This window comes from Falco rusticolus, chromosome 10, assembly GCF_015220075.1.
Source record: "Falco rusticolus isolate bFalRus1 chromosome 10, bFalRus1.pri, whole genome shotgun sequence".
NCBI classification, from domain to species: Eukaryota; Metazoa; Chordata; class Aves; order Falconiformes; family Falconidae; genus Falco; species Falco rusticolus.
Genome location: NC_051196.1, coordinates 37,847,851 through 37,865,539, shown reverse-complemented (window position 1 = coordinate 37,865,539; position 17,689 = coordinate 37,847,851). Strand labels below are relative to the sequence as shown.

The following is a 17,689-nucleotide window of genomic DNA, read 5'->3' as shown; positions in this document are numbered from 1 at the left end:
TATCCTTTAAGTGTGCAGCTCAGTAACACTCAGCATTTTTATTGCTATATACTAAAAACTTCTGAACAAGCTGTTCTGTGTTCTTATACTAAGATAATTTTGAGACTACCTCTAACACTCTCATTCAGTGTGTTCCTACATATGTGCACTTATGGGAAGCCTTACTCTTTCTGCACTTACTCTTAATTGTAATGTGTCTGGATTCTTCTGTGTGGGTTTTTTTTTTTTTCAGCTACTTCTAATAATTTCTTAATTTTCATTCATGTGCTGCATACCTTCAATTCTGCATCACTGCTGCTATGTCTGGGTCTTAGCTTTAACCAGTTCTTCTTTCTTAATACTCCCAAGCTTGAAAATACTTGTAAATATGGAAATAATACTTCAGTACTGGCAAAACAAAGGGAAAAATAATATTTGGAAGGTCTTTTGTAAAAATGACCTTTCCTTTCCATTGCCCTCATTGGCGAGGGATTTTTTGATGCTCTGTGTGTATTGGTGATGGATAATTGCCTGGATCTCTCTTATATTTCTGTGTGTTTCCAATTTTCTACCTCTCCTCTGTCGTGTTGGGTACAGACACTGGTGATAGTGATGATTTACTCCTCAGTTCAGTGTTCTTCTGTTCATTTCTTAGCAAAAACATGAAATAAGTTTTCTGAAATGCTCAAAGAATAAACAGGAATTTACTAGGTCAAGCTTAGGTATAGCCCTGGGTTGCGCAGCAGCGCTCTAGAACAGATGCCTTCCAATGTTCTTCTGTTTGAGTCTGAAGACTTTCCTTTTTTTTTTGAGAAATTAACTAATTAACTAGAGTTTGTAGAAGAGATTTTGTAACAGATGCAAGCAATATTGCTTTTGCTTAGTCATTCATTCTTGTGTTGCTACTTGAAATGTAGTTCTGACATACTGTTTCTGTTGTTCTTGGAAGTAACCAGACTTTGGTGGTAGGACAAGGCATCCAGAAAGCAGGTAGCAAATTAGTTACAAGCAAAGGAGGACTGTTTTTCTTGGAAAGTGCTTTCACCAAAGATGTGAACAGTTATAAACAATTAAATAAATACTTGATACAATGTAATATTCAGTGTTCTGGGTAAAATACACCATCTTTGTAATTCAGTCTGTTATCTGTAGTAGCACTATGTACAGTGATACTAGCTGTTGGGTAAAGGGACTCATGGAAGCAAAATGCCATTTTCTAACAACTCATTCATAAAACCACGGCTATCATGACAACTGTTTTTTAACAGCACAGTAGGGCAGAATTTTCCCTTAAAAGCTATTGATCTTAAAGGCAGATACAGCATTGAAATTTTATTTTTAGCATTTCATAGCTAACATGTTTGAATGCGTGCCCATTTCTTAACTTTTGTTGTTTTAAGTTTAGGAAACCATTTGATAAATATAGCAAATGCATGGGGGAATTTATCTGTTTTGTTCTTACAGTAACAAAACCTTATAGGAGAACAGATTTTCTTGCATCAAAAAAAGCTGCAACTGTTGATCAAGATCACAAGTTTAGATGCAAGTTCTTGGACTGTTCAAAATCCTTCCGCAAAGCCAAGTTATTGCATTATCACATGAAATACTTTCATGGAGTGGAGAAGGCTGCAGAATCACAGCAGAACAGTGTAAAGAGAAATATTCAAACCAGAGCTGCTTTGGCTTCTGAAAAAGCTAATCAAGAAAGGTCAAAGAGAGGACGGACAGCTGGGTCATTGTGTAAGTATGTTGCTGATCTCTTCCTTTTTTTAAACAGCAGCAGGCAGGACAAACAGGGAAGCAGAAATTTATTTTCTTTTGGGTTGAAGGAGTCTCTTTAGAGCTCCATCTTAGCATATTTCTTTGTGGAGAAGCAGCGTAATATGTGTAAGCATGACCTTTTAGAGAAGGTAGAACTGAAGAAATTCCCTCATCCAGAAATACAGATAATGTTCTGTAATGAACAAACTATGCAGCTTCTCTTATTCCTTTGTAACAGCCCACTTGAGTATTAAACTTCTGTTCTTTTTTTCAGAACGACGATTCCCTGAGTTTGAGTCTCCCCACTGGTGCTGCCGCGCGCGTGCCCCCCCCCTTATTTTTTTTTTGCTTCCCCTGGACAACACTAATTTGACAAGTACCTAAATTAGTGTTCAAAGACTTTTGTTTATTAAGGGAACATTCTGGGTAACTTCAGTTCTCTCCTGTTTCTTACATGGTCTTTACGTTTCATGATCTTGACTTCAAGAGTATACTTGGCTAGAAATCCAGTACCAGTTTCTGCAGTATTTACTCTGACCTGTGGGGAAAAAAAGTTGTAGTATTTAACAAATGCAGTTGGTACAGCTATACTTGAAGAAGATCCTCATGCAACTGATGGGTAGTTGAAAGGAATGAAAACTTAATGGTTAGGAAAAATCAATGCCTAAGTTATAACTGCTTTGCAGTCTTCAGAATGATGTTAACTTCTGCTTCACCCTCTCGTTCTCTGAAGTGCTTTCTTCCTTGTGTCTTGCATAACATCAGAGTGACAATCTAGGTCTAGCTGTGAATTGCAGCGTTGTTGAGAACCTATCCAATCTTTGTTCTTGTGGACTGACTTCTCGTTGTACTGCAGGTCCATAAAAATTGTCATCTCTCATGTCTGAGCCTGTTTTATAAAATCTGTCTTTTTTCTGAATTCTCTGGTGTTTTTTGTCTTTGATCTTTCATTAGTACTCTGTTTAAGAATTTGAAAGTCTTGCAAGTTGTTCACTGAGCTACAGCTTGCTACAGCAGAATATATCTAGCCTTAATTTACTTCATGTCTGCTTTTCCTAATATGCCCAGCAAAGGTTTCCTCATTTGAGGTGCTACTACCTGTTCTTAACACAAGAAGTGTACTTTAACATACTGCTACTACTTGTAAACCTCTACACCTCAAATTCTTCTGTAACTTGAAATCCTACACCTTTGCATTATTTAGGTAGAGGAAGGGGTTTTTTTAACTGTGTTAGGATGTGCCAATTTGTGTGTATTATACTTTGCATGCAGCTTAAAGGAAGCCCAAGCACTGCCTTGACAAACGCGCTGGAGACAAGTGCTTTATGAAGAATGGCTGCTAACAACTGCACAGTCATCAAAATAGACTTTTTCTATGTCGTGCTTTTCTGTAAATGGACTTCTCTTCTGCTTTCTGTAACTGCATAACTATTTCTGTTTGAGAAGTTTTCCTGTGATTGTCTTGATTGAACTGATCAGTGACTCAAGATCTTGACCCTTTCATTTATCCTTTTCCCCAAGTGCACGCTGTTGGTTTGATGTCATCATCTTGGCTACACTAGCAGGTGATTCTTTTTTTTTATGGTGTTGAGTTGTAACCATATTTGCTTATTTTAAGCTCCCACCCCTTTGATTCCCCATTTGTGGATGGATACTCTTAGCCTGGATTGTTTCGATGATGTACTTCATAGCATATCCCTGCAAATAGCCTTGGGGTTGTGCTGACAGCTGTTGAACAGTGCATCAAAGTGGAAGGCAGACCGTAAAGTTTTCAAGTCACCTTCACTGTCAAAGCCTGCTATTGTGGAGCTACAGTAAGGTTTTTCTTGATGAGAAAAAGTAATGTTGTCATATATCAGTTATATCGTGTCTGATGTAGTGCCATTTGGGTTTTAACTCCGTGTGTTCTTAAGTCTTGTAACTCTTGTGGGGGTACCACACATTCTAGAGTTAAAGGGGTTTATGAGCTCATACTGTTGCATTTTTTTTTTCTTTTCTCCTGTATTTGCGCACATCTCTTCTGTTCTTAATGGCATGTATAGAAAGATAGCCTGCTTAAACAAGACTTTCTCCATTTCTACTGAACACCTTATATCACTTTTTTTTAAGAAGTTTTTTCAGGATGTACTGCTTAGTGGGGGTAAAGGCTTTTGAATACACAATTAAATATGGTACATGGTGGGTTTAGTTTTTGTTTTCACAATTGTTGTGCGAGCAAAAGTTCTTCTGTTCAACGTGAATATATTTCAATCATTTTACTATTTTACCTTTTGGTACAAATGTCCTTTTTCCCCTTATACTTCCCTATATTAGATAGGGTTTAGTGCTTAAGAAAAGGCACTTTTTAAACAGATTTAATTTCTAACAGATTTCAGAAATCATGAGTCTTATCTCAAAGCTTGTGGAATAATTCTTGCTTTACAAGCTTTCATACTTAAGTCCTTGTCTCACAAGTTTTATTTCAGAGTTCTGGGACTCCTTACTGTTTCTGCCACACATTAAATTCAAATAAATTGTAGGGGTGGAACAGGCTAGACTTGAAGTGAAAATACTTACTGTTCCTAAAGTTCTAGGAAGTTATGCAATATTCAGGACAGTAGCAAAACCTTTCCCTTGTAGTGCTCAAAACTAGAATTTTGACACATAAGAAAGAAGATGGATGTAAGCATTTAAGTATAATTCCTTTGCACTAAACTGGAGACCTGGAAATTTCAGCATCTGAAATGTAATTGTGCCACTTTGGCATTGGCTTCAAAACATGAGTGAGCTGGAAGGTTAACGTGGGACTGATGTGCCCTGTCCTTCCCTTTTCCTTAAGAAGCGTTGTACCTTTGCAGTGGCAAGCTTGACAGATACCTCTCTAAATCTGTAGGTCGCTCTTCATTGAACAGAGGGGGGAGGAACTACCGTTGCCTAGCCTGTATTTTAGATACACCTTACTACTCTGAACAGAATGACTCGGACTTAAAAATGGCTACTGGATACATTCAGGCAATACCTTTTGTCTTTAATTAATCAGGAAATATTATGACATCATTATGATGAACAGCTTCTCCCCCAGCCATGTGTTACAGTGCTTGTCTCTGAGTTACAATGCTGTTTGGTCTTTACTGAAAGAATTTTCCCTGTAGAGAATAATGCAGTTCATTTGCGTCCCCCTGGAATAAGGAGATGCAGGCATTTTCTGCTCTCAGCTCTTAGATTACATTGTGTTTCTGCAGGTGCATTATAAGAGCCACCCTGCAGTCCTTCTGTTAAAGAGGAGAATCAAGACCTGCACAAATGTATATGGATGCATAAGCTTAAAACAAGCTTTTTGAGCCTAGGCTGCAGATGGCTTCTCAAAGGTTGCCTTGCAGGAGAGAGTTGCTTAAGCTTTTGACAGTTCAGATTGAGATGTCAAATTTATCACTTGGAAAGTAATGTGGTGTAGTATCTGTTAAAATTTTTGACAGCTAGTAACTTGATTGCTGTAATAAAAAGGAGTAGAACCACATTCAGTGTCCATATGCATAATCTTAGCCTTAAGATACGCTTTTTTTGTCTTGTGGTCCCTTCTCTTTTTTTTTTCTGCACACTGTTTGCTGCTAAAGTAAGTCATCCCATAGTGTGACTTATGGACTACAAACGCTTACTGTAAATAACTTTCTCTGAAGGTGCTTGTTTCGGATATGTCTGTCTATGTTATTTTATGTGAAGTGCCTGCAAAAAGTTGTTATTAATAAAGTCTGTTGTTTTCTGATGTAGGCCACTCCAAGGGCGCAAGGCATGAAATAGATTCATTTCACCTGCAACTCATAATTTGAACATCTGTACATGTTGACTTTCATTTTCTAGTAAAATCTTTTTATTTGGAGGTGCGTTGGACAAATTTTCTGAAATATGAAAGTCAGCTTGTGCCTGACTTCAGTGCTTGCATGGCTGTTGCATCTCACATCAGACCTTGGAGAGGCTCTATACTTGGTAGGTAGATAGGTACTGAAGACTTGTCAAGAAATTGCAACCTCTTTAGTTGTGAACAAGTAGGGCAGTTGATACATGTGTGCAAGGAAATGCTATCAAAACCTTGACTAAGGTGACTGGTGTACTCTTAATGCTCCTATGGCCACTTTGTAGTGCTGACGGTCTTGATACTGCCCTTAGCACAACTGTCATACTGGCAGGGCTTAAATCAGGTTGATACCCTTATGCTCCTAGGACATTAGTCAGCTCCCCTGAGGAGTTTTGCTCTAATGGCAGTTAAACCTGGTTCTGAGACTTTAAAATGCTGTGCAGTATTAGGCGGCAGGTTTGGTATGTGGGTATATATGGCAGCCTCTGTTGGGCAAGTGCTGGCAGTCGTTGGCTCTACTGTTCCCTTGACCTGAGGAAAAAGAGAAGGCAACAGGCCTGTGGACTTACAGTTCAGAGACTGCAGAAAATCTGTTCCTACTGAGGGGTCCATAAAAGTGCTCAAAGAAAAAAGAAAAAGGCATGTTGTAAATAGGCTTCAATTTTGTACATTAACTCATGTAAAACTCCTGCCTACTCAAAGTTAGTTACAGGTAGGTCCTGTTACTGCATGTGTGTCTTAATGTTCAGGAACAACATGTGAAGAAAAAAAGGGGTCTTGACTTGTGTTACTGATGAGATCCTAACCGTACATGTATAGGAGTAGGCTGGCACAACTTGCTTTGACAGCTTGAACATCTAAGGCATCCAGTTGTCAATGAATAGGTGTTAATATGTGAACTCCTGGCATGTGGCTTAGTGATTTCAGGGGATCCTTTGGGGCCTTTCCTGTTTCATCTGAATGTTGGCTGATGGGTGCCTCTTTGCTAGGCAGTGGGATGCGCGTGGGTGACCTACAAACACAGGGTTTCTTCTTGTAGTAGGTGGAGATCTACATTAATGTCCTCTGGGTTCTGTGGAATTCTGATCCCCTCTGGGGCTTATCCTCAAGAATACTGCATTTTGTTTGTGGAGGATGGCTGTGTGAAATACTTCAGCTATAAGTCAAGATGATATGTGGCCTTTCAGTTCTTGAACATATCCATGGATATTGTCAGCAAATGATCTCACAGCTGTGGGTGGTGGATATTGTCTCATTCACATACGCTTGGGGAATTCAGTCTCTGCTTCTGTGAAGGCTGAATTGTCATCTTAACTGGGTCTGATATCTTTTATGTTCTGTTGGGCAGAAAGCTATTGTCTGTCATGGAGTCTTGGATGTGTTTAGGTATAAGTTCTCTTAAGGCTCTGTCATGGCTTCTGCATGGTTGAGGTGGTTTCATCTCTCAAGTCTGTATCTGTTAGTTTCTAAGATCCTTCACTGCTTCTGGGTCAGCTCTTTTATATGGGAAAGGATGCTTCTCCCAGGCTTAGAGGAGGACTGAAAGAACTGTTTAGAAGAAGGCTGTGGGAAGTTAACCAGCAGCCATCTGCATCTCCAGTTTTTATGAACATATTTCTTGTTCCTGTTAGTGATATTTAGTGTCATATGAGCTAGAAATTAATTCTGCTGGTGCTTAGTTACACCGTCACTGTTCAACAACAGTGAAACTGTTTGCTGCCCTGGGGGTCAGGAGGGCTTTTGTCATCTGTTTGTAGAGAATTGTGTAACTCTAATGATGATTAATGATATTCTGTATCATAGAGGTATTAAAAGGCACTAATACCTGTTTTGATTTTTTAGTTGTAATAATCAGGAATGTGTGGAAGTTGTAGCTTAGGTGCCACCTGTGTCCCTCAGGATATCTCCAAGGCAAGTGCACATTGTCTTCATGGGACCTGTATAGACAGCTTTAGGAAATGCCTAGGAGTTTCCTGTGCACTTCCTGATCAGATCTATATGAGCATAGTGCTGCTGTTCACTACAGACTTGTGATAGTCATCTTGTTGCCTGGTAGTAGAGTGCTTATGTGGAGAATTAACTTGCAAGAAAAGATAGTTATAGCACTAACAAAAGTTGAAGGTGTTGCTTACGTAAATACAGTGCATTGTGCACTCTGTGTTGGTCGGTCTTGAAAGTGCAGATCAGGAGTTCTGACGTTGGGAGGAGGCAGAGCGGTAGGAAGTGTTCTTCAGTGAAGGTTGGCTCAGGCAGTCAGGAGGATGAAAGCACGTGGCACACGGTAGGTGGTGCTAACACCGAAAGTCTGACACTTCGGGAACGTGCAAGTTGCAAAGGCATATGCCTCAATACAGGTTCGTGGTTGTGGTATTGCTCTTTGTTCTCTTGGCAATTTTATGTTGCCCTGTCTGAATTATACTTGAAAATGCTGTAGTGAGAGGAAACAGGATGCCAAATGTGGAAGGCTTAAAAGTTTGGGTCTTCATGGCACAAGTTTCAACACATCAAAAGTTTAGGATAACTTCCCAGTTTCTTAATCTCATCTTCTTCTTACATTTTAAGAGTTGAGTTTAAATTCATTTGAGAGCTCAAAGACCTCACAGGCCCTCTGCACATTTCTATTAATAGAACAAAAGATGTTTCAAAGCTTAACATACTTGTTGATAACTATTTTTTTGTGTCCGTTATTGAAGAAAAATACATCTGGTGTATAAGAGTACCCTTTAAATTCTCTAGGACAGTGTTACTGGTGGCTCAAAAATCTTACAGAAATGTATTAACCTTTGTGTCGTAAAAGATAAAACATATTCTTGGTGAACGTCTCTTTAAAAAATCAGTCTTGCAAAGCTAAAAAAACTTAATGGACACAAAATACTCTTGGGGAAAAAAACCCTGTATGTGTGCACAGCTCTCAGCCCACAGGAAGACCACATGCTTTGGGCTCTTTGAAAGGCTGGTGGGATGGAGGGTGGCTGTGGGGTGCTTCAAATGCTAATTGATGAACTTAGTTAGCTGTTGGGAGAGGGGCAAGTTAGGAGGCTTAAATGAAGGTTGTCTGATTTGTATAGATTTTTGTATTGTAGTTTTGATTTTCTGTAAATAATTTTAGAAGTTAATGCAGAATGGTAGACAATCAGGAAAGCTCAAGGAAGGCTTGTTTACATAAATTATCACCCTGTACTGCTAAAACAGATTGCATTTCAGAAAGTTGGTTAGGGTATGGTGTTCCTAAACGGGATATGAAAGTACCTTAATTTTATTTTTCATTTACTGTGTACCGTGGGGAAGAAGTCTTGTCTGTCTGAACTGATGCTGTCTTGTTCAACCCAGTAGTCCTCAGATGAGCAAATTCTCTTAGCAGGGAGTTAGACAAAAATAGACCTATATTAAAAAACTAACAAAAAACCACACTCAAACAAAAAACCTGTCTTTATGCTTTTTCTGCAAGATGAGAATTTGAAAATGTAAGGCCATAGTGCAGTATGTGTTTACGTTATCAAGGAGCATTTTCTGGTTTTGATACTTTTGCATACTGAAGTATCTTATCAAGGAGTATCTTCTGGTTTTGGTAATTCTTCATGGGCAAAACATGCTACTTTCTACAATCTTCCAGCTCTTGAGATAAATGAGTACCCAGGGAAAGGCAACAGTGAGTTGCCTGAATGGATAAAAGGTACTTTTTGAGACAGGCTTGTGTGGAAATTTGGGGGTTGGTTTAATTCCTGTCTTGTGGCTGCTGTAAAGTACTGTGGCAGGTGACTAGAAGGTAATTATTTGGTTACAGAAAGTTACGAATGGCTCCTATTTTTATTTTTTCCTTCTTCAAGTTCAAATGCAACTTTGTAGTGAGAGGACCAGGGGAAAAGTCATCTGATGGCCTTCAAATTTTTTTGATCTTGGAGTTTCTTTTGCATGAAGAGATCCACTTGATTCTGAAAGCTCCGTAATGACAGGTCTTAATGTGCCTTGTTATAGCTTCAGCTTGAAATGTCAGTCAGGGCAGAGTACTTTATAATATTTCTTTTCCTAAGTATGCTCTCTTGGACTCTCTTCCTTCTGTTTTCACTCATTTTCAGGTATTACAATTATTTAGAGGTGTCCAAGTGAAAATCCAGCTGGCATGTAAGTCTTCAGACAAGAAGGAGGTTGCCTTTCATAGCGGCTGAACTTCTGAGATGCTTATGATGATAGAATGAAACATTCTTGACTAAAGTCAGCAAGCTGTTACTTTTGGCTGCTGGGTCTGATTGGCCAAGATACTTGATGTCATACGCCAAAATGGCAATGTACTTGTCTCGTTTAGTCTGGCTGTCCTAGATGCCTTAGCCTTTATCAACTTCACCTGTCTTACCATGTCCAGGAAATTTTCAATAGGACTTCTTAGGTGTGGCTAGGAAGATGAGAACTATTTGACTGGACTGAAATAGTAAATGGAATCTCAGATGAATTTATATCTATATCTCATGATTTTTATGAATTTTAGGTAGCGATCCTAAATTCTTGAGTCTCGCCCTCAGTTGAAACACTTACTTTCAGTGATACTTGGAAACTGCCCTTCCTTAGATGTGCAGAGCTTCTCTGCGGCACTTTTATATGCCTCATTACAAAGCACACTTTTGAGAAGAGGCCAAGTGGTTCCTCTAATTAAATCAATAGCCCCCCCCGATTGCTTAAAGAAAATAATAGTAAAATTTATCTGACCCATATCTCTGCCAAACTGAACTGCTTCTCTTTCCATCTTTCTTCAAAGCCACAGTATTTCTGGAAGAACCAAGCTTTGAGGAATACCTTTGCATCCACTGTTTACTTTTTGGGAAAAAAAACCAAACAAACAACCCACAAAACCAAACAAAAAAACCCCAAACCCAATAGCAGCACTACAGGTTTAGCCTTTAAATTGGCTTCAGTTTAAAAGCTTTTACAAGGTTAAGTTGCTAGGATTGTGAGCTGAGCAGAGCATCTGATCTAAAACATTCCACATGGACTACCAGAACTGCTGCTGGTGGAGTAGACTTACATTTTGAAAGTATTTAAAGCTTGGACTTCGTCTTTATTTATCTCTTTGTAGATACTCCTCTACACATAGCCCTAAGGAGTACCCCATATAGAGATGAAAAAATAGAAAAGAGAAGAACTTCAACTCCTGTAAGTGTATTAAATAGTCACCGACATTCTGTTAGAAAACAAACCAAGAACCACATAGCAAGATCACTGCGGAAGCCTCAAGAAAAAGAAAGAGTTGAAAATGGTATGCTTATTTAGTTTAATGTGAAAAAGTTAAACTTGGAGAAGTCTTGGAAAGTTTTAAGCACTGTAAGGAATTAATAATATTGATAGAAAGGTATTCTGTATGCCACCTTTAACAGTTCAGTTTTTTATGAATGTATAGTAATAAAATGTAAGTGGTGTTTTTTCACTGTTTCTTGCCATAGTTTCAAATGAAGGATCAGTATAGGGAATTTCCTAAGTTTTCTTGCTATATGCTTTGGGGTTTATTCTTCCCAGTCAGTGTGTAATATTTTTAAAGTGTAAAAAGTACTAAATTATTTAAGGGGCATGAAAAGATTCCTGCTTATTTTGCTTGTTTAATACATAAGTCTTAATTCTGTTAAACTCTTGGTTGTCCAAAGCATTAAATACTTCTAAGTAATCCTGAACTTGTTGATACCTACGCTTGACAAAGGAAAAAAAAAAAAAAGGGGGGGGGGGGAGGAGGGGTGGCAGGACGACCTAGTCTTTTGTTCTGTAGATTTTTATACCATCTGACTACTTCTGGTACTCAGCATTCTTTGTACTATACATCTACTGAACACTTTAACCACTGAATAGTCATTTATGAAGTATACTGTAAACCCTGTTATACTGGGAATCTCTTATAGTAGAGGTGGGTAACAGCCATATGGGGCAGTGGGTGTGTACGTAGATATACATATACACATATATAATAATAAAATGTTTTTAAATGTAAATTTTATACATATATGCACACAAAATATTATAGTTTATGTAAGTATAAAATACAAAATTTCCAGCATGCTTCCAGATCTACTACATCACTACTTTTCTTCAGATATGTAGTGAGATTTTTCAAGTCACAGTGATGAGGCAAACACAAAAAACCTGTTCTAATAGGTGGTCTTTGTTCTGGTGACAGTCCTTGAAAAGGGTCACCTTACTTAACTGTCACTGTATTGTTCTGTTGGGTCATAATAGTCAGTACTTACCACCACTGTTTATTCTTGGGCATTCTTTGCTGCCTTCCCTTGCAGGATGGGTTTGAATAAGAACTGTTAGTGTCTTATCACGGGGCTCACTCAGTGTGACATTTTGGTACTTGAGAGGTATGGCGTATAGAGATTAGAATAAAACTTTCACAGTAGGGTGGAGGATGTGACTGAGTACTCATCCTGGGCCTCACTACTTTCCTCTGCCATTCAAGGAAATTGAAAGGGCTTAGGTGTATGTTTTTACAAAAAAAAAAAAAAAAAAGCCAACCAAACCTTTCAAAATATGCAGTTGTTTTATGGTGAATTTTTAGGATTGTTTAAGGCAATTTAACTTTCTTTGGATCACGTGAATCTATGAGGATGCACTTAACCTACTTAGCCTCCTCATTTGGTCTTTTTTCAGTGACAATTCAGACTCCTTACAAGAAACCACTTGAGACAAACAGGTTCTTCAGTATAGAGTTTTGGAAGAGCTCTTGTAATACTCATTCTTTGGCAGGTTGTTTGTCTTTAAAAAAAAAAAAAAAAACCAAAAAAAACCGAAAAACTCTGCATTAACTGTGTTTTGTAGTTAAGATAGCTGTACACAAATTTGCAAATACTTGGATTGTTTTTCAGACTTTTCAAAGATGTTCTGGCGAGCTCAAGGGAAAAACGTGTGTAACAAAGTGACTGGGGGTTTGTCATATTTATCACAGATACTTGATAGTGACTGAAATAGCATACTTGCTACTTGGATATCTTAAAACAGATCAGCAATCTTGACTGTACAAATCTCGATTCCCGAATGAAACACTGCAAAATTGCCCTGCTTATCTTGACCTCAGTTATTCTCTTTGCTCTTCTGGAATAATAGTGGTGGAACTTACTTGCATGCCTGTGAGCAGGGAGAAGGAAATGGTACCCAAAGGATCCTCACCCCTGAAGGACTAGGAGATAAGGACAAAGGAAAGTAAGAAGGAAGTTGGGGGAGCCCTGTGCTGAGACTTAAACAAGAACGTTTTTTCTTTTTTTTCTTTTTTATCCCCCTCAGCAAAGGGTAAGGGAAAGGGGTATGAAGTTTGTCTTTTTTTCTGCCAGTCATTCTGCCTTTGAAGGACATGTAATTGGTATGGCAGACTGCTGTGGGTGTCAGCAATGGGGCTGCTGGCAATGCACAATTATAGCAGCCATTGTGCTGTTAAGAGTGGTGAACTAGCAGGAGATGTTCAAGGACTAAGAGGGTGGGGGGAATATAGAGCTGGAGATCCTCATGAGGAGGAGCTAATGCACATGTCTCCTGCATGCTCATCAGAGCTGATAAAATGTGATTGAGATTTCTAATTTCTTAAGAGTGAGCTGTTTGTACCATAAATATGTAGCCTTAGACCTGTTATTGGGCAGTTTACTATTAGCATGTATTAGAGGTTAACATAAGACACTGGTAGTGCTGGTTTGCTTCATGAGTTACAGACAGCTAGCGTTCTTAGATGTTTCATGTGGGGGAAGATTTCTCACACACTATAGAGTGTCTTTAGGTGCTTATTCTGGTATCAATAATCAGAAACCTATTTCAGTTTCTAAACGGGATGGTGAGTGGCTTATTCAGCTACACACTGAGAGCAGAGCCATTTTGACTTGCGAGGCATCCTTCCATAATAGATTTTACAATTGTACCTGTACTCTTGGCTGAGTCAGGATAATTTACTTGAGGAACTGTGTAAATTGTCTAGAAGTTGTGCTTCGGGACCTAAATTTGAAAAACAGGAGTTGTAACAAATGTTAAGATCTGGAAAGCAAGAATTTGTGCGCATTACCTTGCAGTGGGGTTACACTTCTTGGCAGTGGTCTGGAGCATGCTTTGAGGATGACTTGATTTGAATGATTAGGTGATACCTTCAAAGTTGTCAGGGTTTTTTTATTCCCATAAAAACAGGATGGAGAACAGATTGAGAGAATAATTGTTAAAAACGAGCTGAACCAGTTGTTACACCATTTTCAATGAAAAAATATTTGAGAAACTGAACTAGAGTTTGGGGGGTTGTGCTTTTGTTCTTGTCAGACTTCTGTCACAGCGCTACTGAAATGCTCAGCCATTATAAAAAAAAAAAGAAAATACTGGGGAATTTATTATCTGTTTTCTAAATTATAATCTCTGAAGCATGTAGTAGTAAATGGACATTGGTGTACAGTTGATTTCTCTCATATGCTATTGTAATGTTGTTACAGCACAATCAAATTAGGACTTAAAACAGACCATTCCAGTTATGAGAGCTGGTAATTGTTACAAATAAGTTTCTTGTTTTTTTAAGAGAACTGGCCCTAATTGTCCAAAGAAACTGTGGAGGTCTTTAAGAAAATTAATAAGTAAAATAAGTGTGTATATATATTAAAAATTTAGTTGGAATGTTGTCTAATTTCAGCTGTTAAAGAACATGAGAAGAACAAAGAAAGAAATCCAAAGGCTGTGGAAGGTCCAGGTCAAGAAAAAGAAAAAAAAGAAAAAGAGAACTAAGCCTGGTAAAGCTCTTTTTTTCTTCTTTAGAGGAAAACGGCTTCACTGTTTTGTTTTGCCTGTTACCCAGTTAAGATGGGTCATTGCAGATAAGACAGGTTAATTCATCTGTTGACTTTAATTTTATTAATTGGTTATTATTGTGATTGGTAATACAACTTATTTCCTTGTTGAGGTGCATCATTAATGCTAGCTTGTAGTAATATTTGTAATGGTGCAGTATAAATCTAACCGAAATGGATATGTTAATCCAAGTCTGGCTTTTCATTAGCAAGTGTACTTGTATGCAAGTTTTAACCAGTTAAAGAAGATGGAGATCCCCTTGATTAACAACCAGGTACTCCATATACCAGATGTTCTCAGTTATATGAGTGGGTTTTGGGCCTCCTGTGTGAATGATAGAGTTTGGAAATGTTGATGGGTACTCTTCTTCTGCTGCTAATCTTATTTCTTAAATCTTCACTTAATATTGGATTTCAGAAGCTGTGACAATGAACTCCATTAAACCTGTTGCATCTTAATTTTTTTTTTCTAAAAGATAAATTTCTCCTTTCCTGGCAAGATAAAGTAAAAGCCTGATTTAAAGTCTATACTCATGCTGTGTCCCTCTGTTAAGTCTCGTAACGTGCTGTTCCACCTTCATTAATAGGGTTGTAGCAGGAACATGTCTTCTCATTTGGTGGTTCTACAGAATCTTGGGAAAGCTTTCCTTGGGCTCCTTCACACTTTAAGTGTCATAATATGTAGGCCCAGGTGTTTCTGCTGATTGGATTCTTCACTTCTGAAAATGTGGAATTGACTCTGAAACATTTCTCTAGTAAAATATTTACACATCAAGTCTAAACTTTCTCTGCCACTGATGGATGTCTAGGATCATTAATGCAGCCCATTTCAATCTGGCATGCATAATTTGTTAAACTAGTGATCCTTATGGAGGGGTTTCTGAGGCAGAAAAGAAAATATCTTTACTTTTTTGCTTGTCACCATGAGCAGGGTGTGCTGTCACGAAAGAGCAGAGGGGAAGAAGGAACCACAGGCAGACTGATTCACAATTTACTGAAACAAATAATTTCAATGAGCTTCTGATTATATGGTACCCTCAAATATAATGATAATATGCAGAGTATAATTTGTAAATTTATGCAATGGTGGTTCAAATAGTACCCTCAGACTGCTTGTTGATCTACCCTTGAGTTTTAAAATGTTGCTTGCCTTTTTTTGATGTTGCCCATGTGGTTCTGTGGTCCAGGAACTTTTTGAAGGTTTCCTCCATATAACTGATTGGAGAGGTACTCCTTATAACTGCAGACAGCCTTGGTTTATATACAGTCCAGGACATGATGAATGGGTACTTCACAGAGGAGCTGTTTTAGGTGTTTTCTCCACACATTCCTAATTAGGACTTTCTTCTACCCATGCATCCTATTCTGTCCATACACTAGGAAAACAAGAGATGCTTTCTGTCCACTTTGTAGTCTGTGAGATTGGGGAGTATGTGAGTAATAGTGGAATGTGAAAGAGGGGTCTCCAGTACTTGTGTAGAAGTACCTGTAATGCAACAGCATTTTTAGACATACTCACGCTCAAGGTTAGGTTTAAGTAACCATTTTTTTCTCAGCCTTTCTCATTTACATCACCAGTGGAGAATGACTGAGCTGCATAAGATTTTTCTGGTTCAGACAATAACTTCCTTGCTTCTAGAAAGCCTGCAAATTTTTCAGCAGTGTAGTGAAGTCCTAGAGTCTAGGCATATTGGAGCAGACGCTGTCTCAGTGAATTATACATGCCTACTATGGGCACTCATGGTGCTGGGTTTTTTTTTCTCCTGTCAACTTTTCTTGACCACAGATTTCTAATAATAATTTTTACAATTTTACAGAGTACTCTGGCAGTGAAGAAAACACAGATATTTCACAGGAGCTTTCTACTGAAAAATCAGTTATCACAAAATGTATTTCTTCAAGTAAGTCGTCTGCCCATCCTAGCATGCTGCTACACTGCTCTGATTCTGGACAACACAGAGGGAAATCAAAAATAAATGGTAAGATGACTCTTCTCTGTGGCTTGCTGGTTTTGTCATGTGAGCTGCACTAATATATACAAAAGCTAGTACTCATGATGTAAATTTGGCTGTTCTTACACAGGACTGTGTGCATTTCCTTTCCCTTGCATGAAGAAGTTGAATCCAGTTCATTTGCCAGAGCTTGATGTTGTTGCTTTGTGCTTTGACTTTACCTTCACAGAAGCTTTAAGACTTGCCCTTATTTTCAGAAGTCAAACTCATTTTGCACTTTTTTGCAGTACCTTATTATCTCTATAATAAACTGTTCAGCCTTCAGTAATCAAATTTTTCATATTTCCAAAGGTTTCTACAAAGTAATAACTCGGAGTTAAAAATAGATGCTAGGCAAGTTTTGGACAGTAAGTGTGCTGTATTTGAGACACAACTGGATGTGGTTGTGTGTAGCTGTGTAGATACAGTATGATACTTGATTATAATGACTTTCTAAGTTTCATGATGATAAGCTCTTGAGTAGCTATTTATTAGTGTATTCATAGTGCTTCATAAACAGAGCTCATAAAAATGTGGCTGCTGTGCTTCAGCTTTCATAGTTTTAGTATCTTCATCTATCTTGCTATTTACTGTCACAAGCTGATACAATAAAAAAAGGAAGACAAATAGATGTTCTTTCTGTTATTCTTAAAGCTCACAAATTGAAGAAAGTAAGAAATGTGTGGCACAGGAACCTTATTGTACAGATCGTGAACATTTCATATTTTTTGACACGACTGTATTATTGTTTGGTATTAGGCAAAGTATAAAAATCAACTTCAGTTCATTACATTATATAGGGAAAAGAGGAAACAAAAAATTGCAGAAGCACACATTGTAATACTGTCATTGTTTCTGGAGCATATTACTTGCAGTTAAGTAACTTGGACATCGGTTGCTCTGACTTTATCAGTTTGTAGACATGGAAGGAGGTGAAAAAGTATTGGAAATAGTTTTATCTTACCCTTTCCGCAATTGCTTTGCTACTTTTTGCACCTGCAGATGGTGTAACAACAATAAAAGCAGTGCCTAGATGAACAATATCTGGTTTAAGTAACGGTGCAACTCTTGTGTAGAATGAAAGTGCAATGTGCTTAACCTGTTGCTTCCAGGAGTACTTCAATGTCCTGTCTCAGTGGAGTAAAACTTGTAAACGTGAAAATTAACTAATGCATTGGGTTCTCAGCCCCTTAAATCTGAGCTGTTTCTTCAAAAGATCTAGTCTATACCACAGACTGGTTCTTCTTTTTCTACAGGCTTGTTTTAGGGTCTAAGTGATCAAATTAGTTCTGCCCAATATAGGTGAGAGAGAAGAAGCTACTTGAGTGACTGAAAGTTTTTAC

At 38.1% G+C, this 17,689-nt stretch overlaps 1 protein-coding gene across 1 annotated transcript in view; it reads left to right on the top strand.

Moving 5' to 3' along the window:
• PHF20 (PHD finger protein 20) overlaps positions 1-17,689 on the top strand; it is a 72,625-nt gene that overhangs the window by 35,711 nt on the left and 19,225 nt on the right. The window contains 5 exon segments of the mRNA XM_037401913.1: positions 1,444-1,719; positions 10,641-10,820; positions 14,202-14,241; positions 14,243-14,298; positions 16,173-16,334. Of these exon segments, the coding sequence (XP_037257810.1) occupies positions 1,444-1,719; positions 10,641-10,820; positions 14,202-14,241; positions 14,243-14,298; positions 16,173-16,334 (714 nt within the window).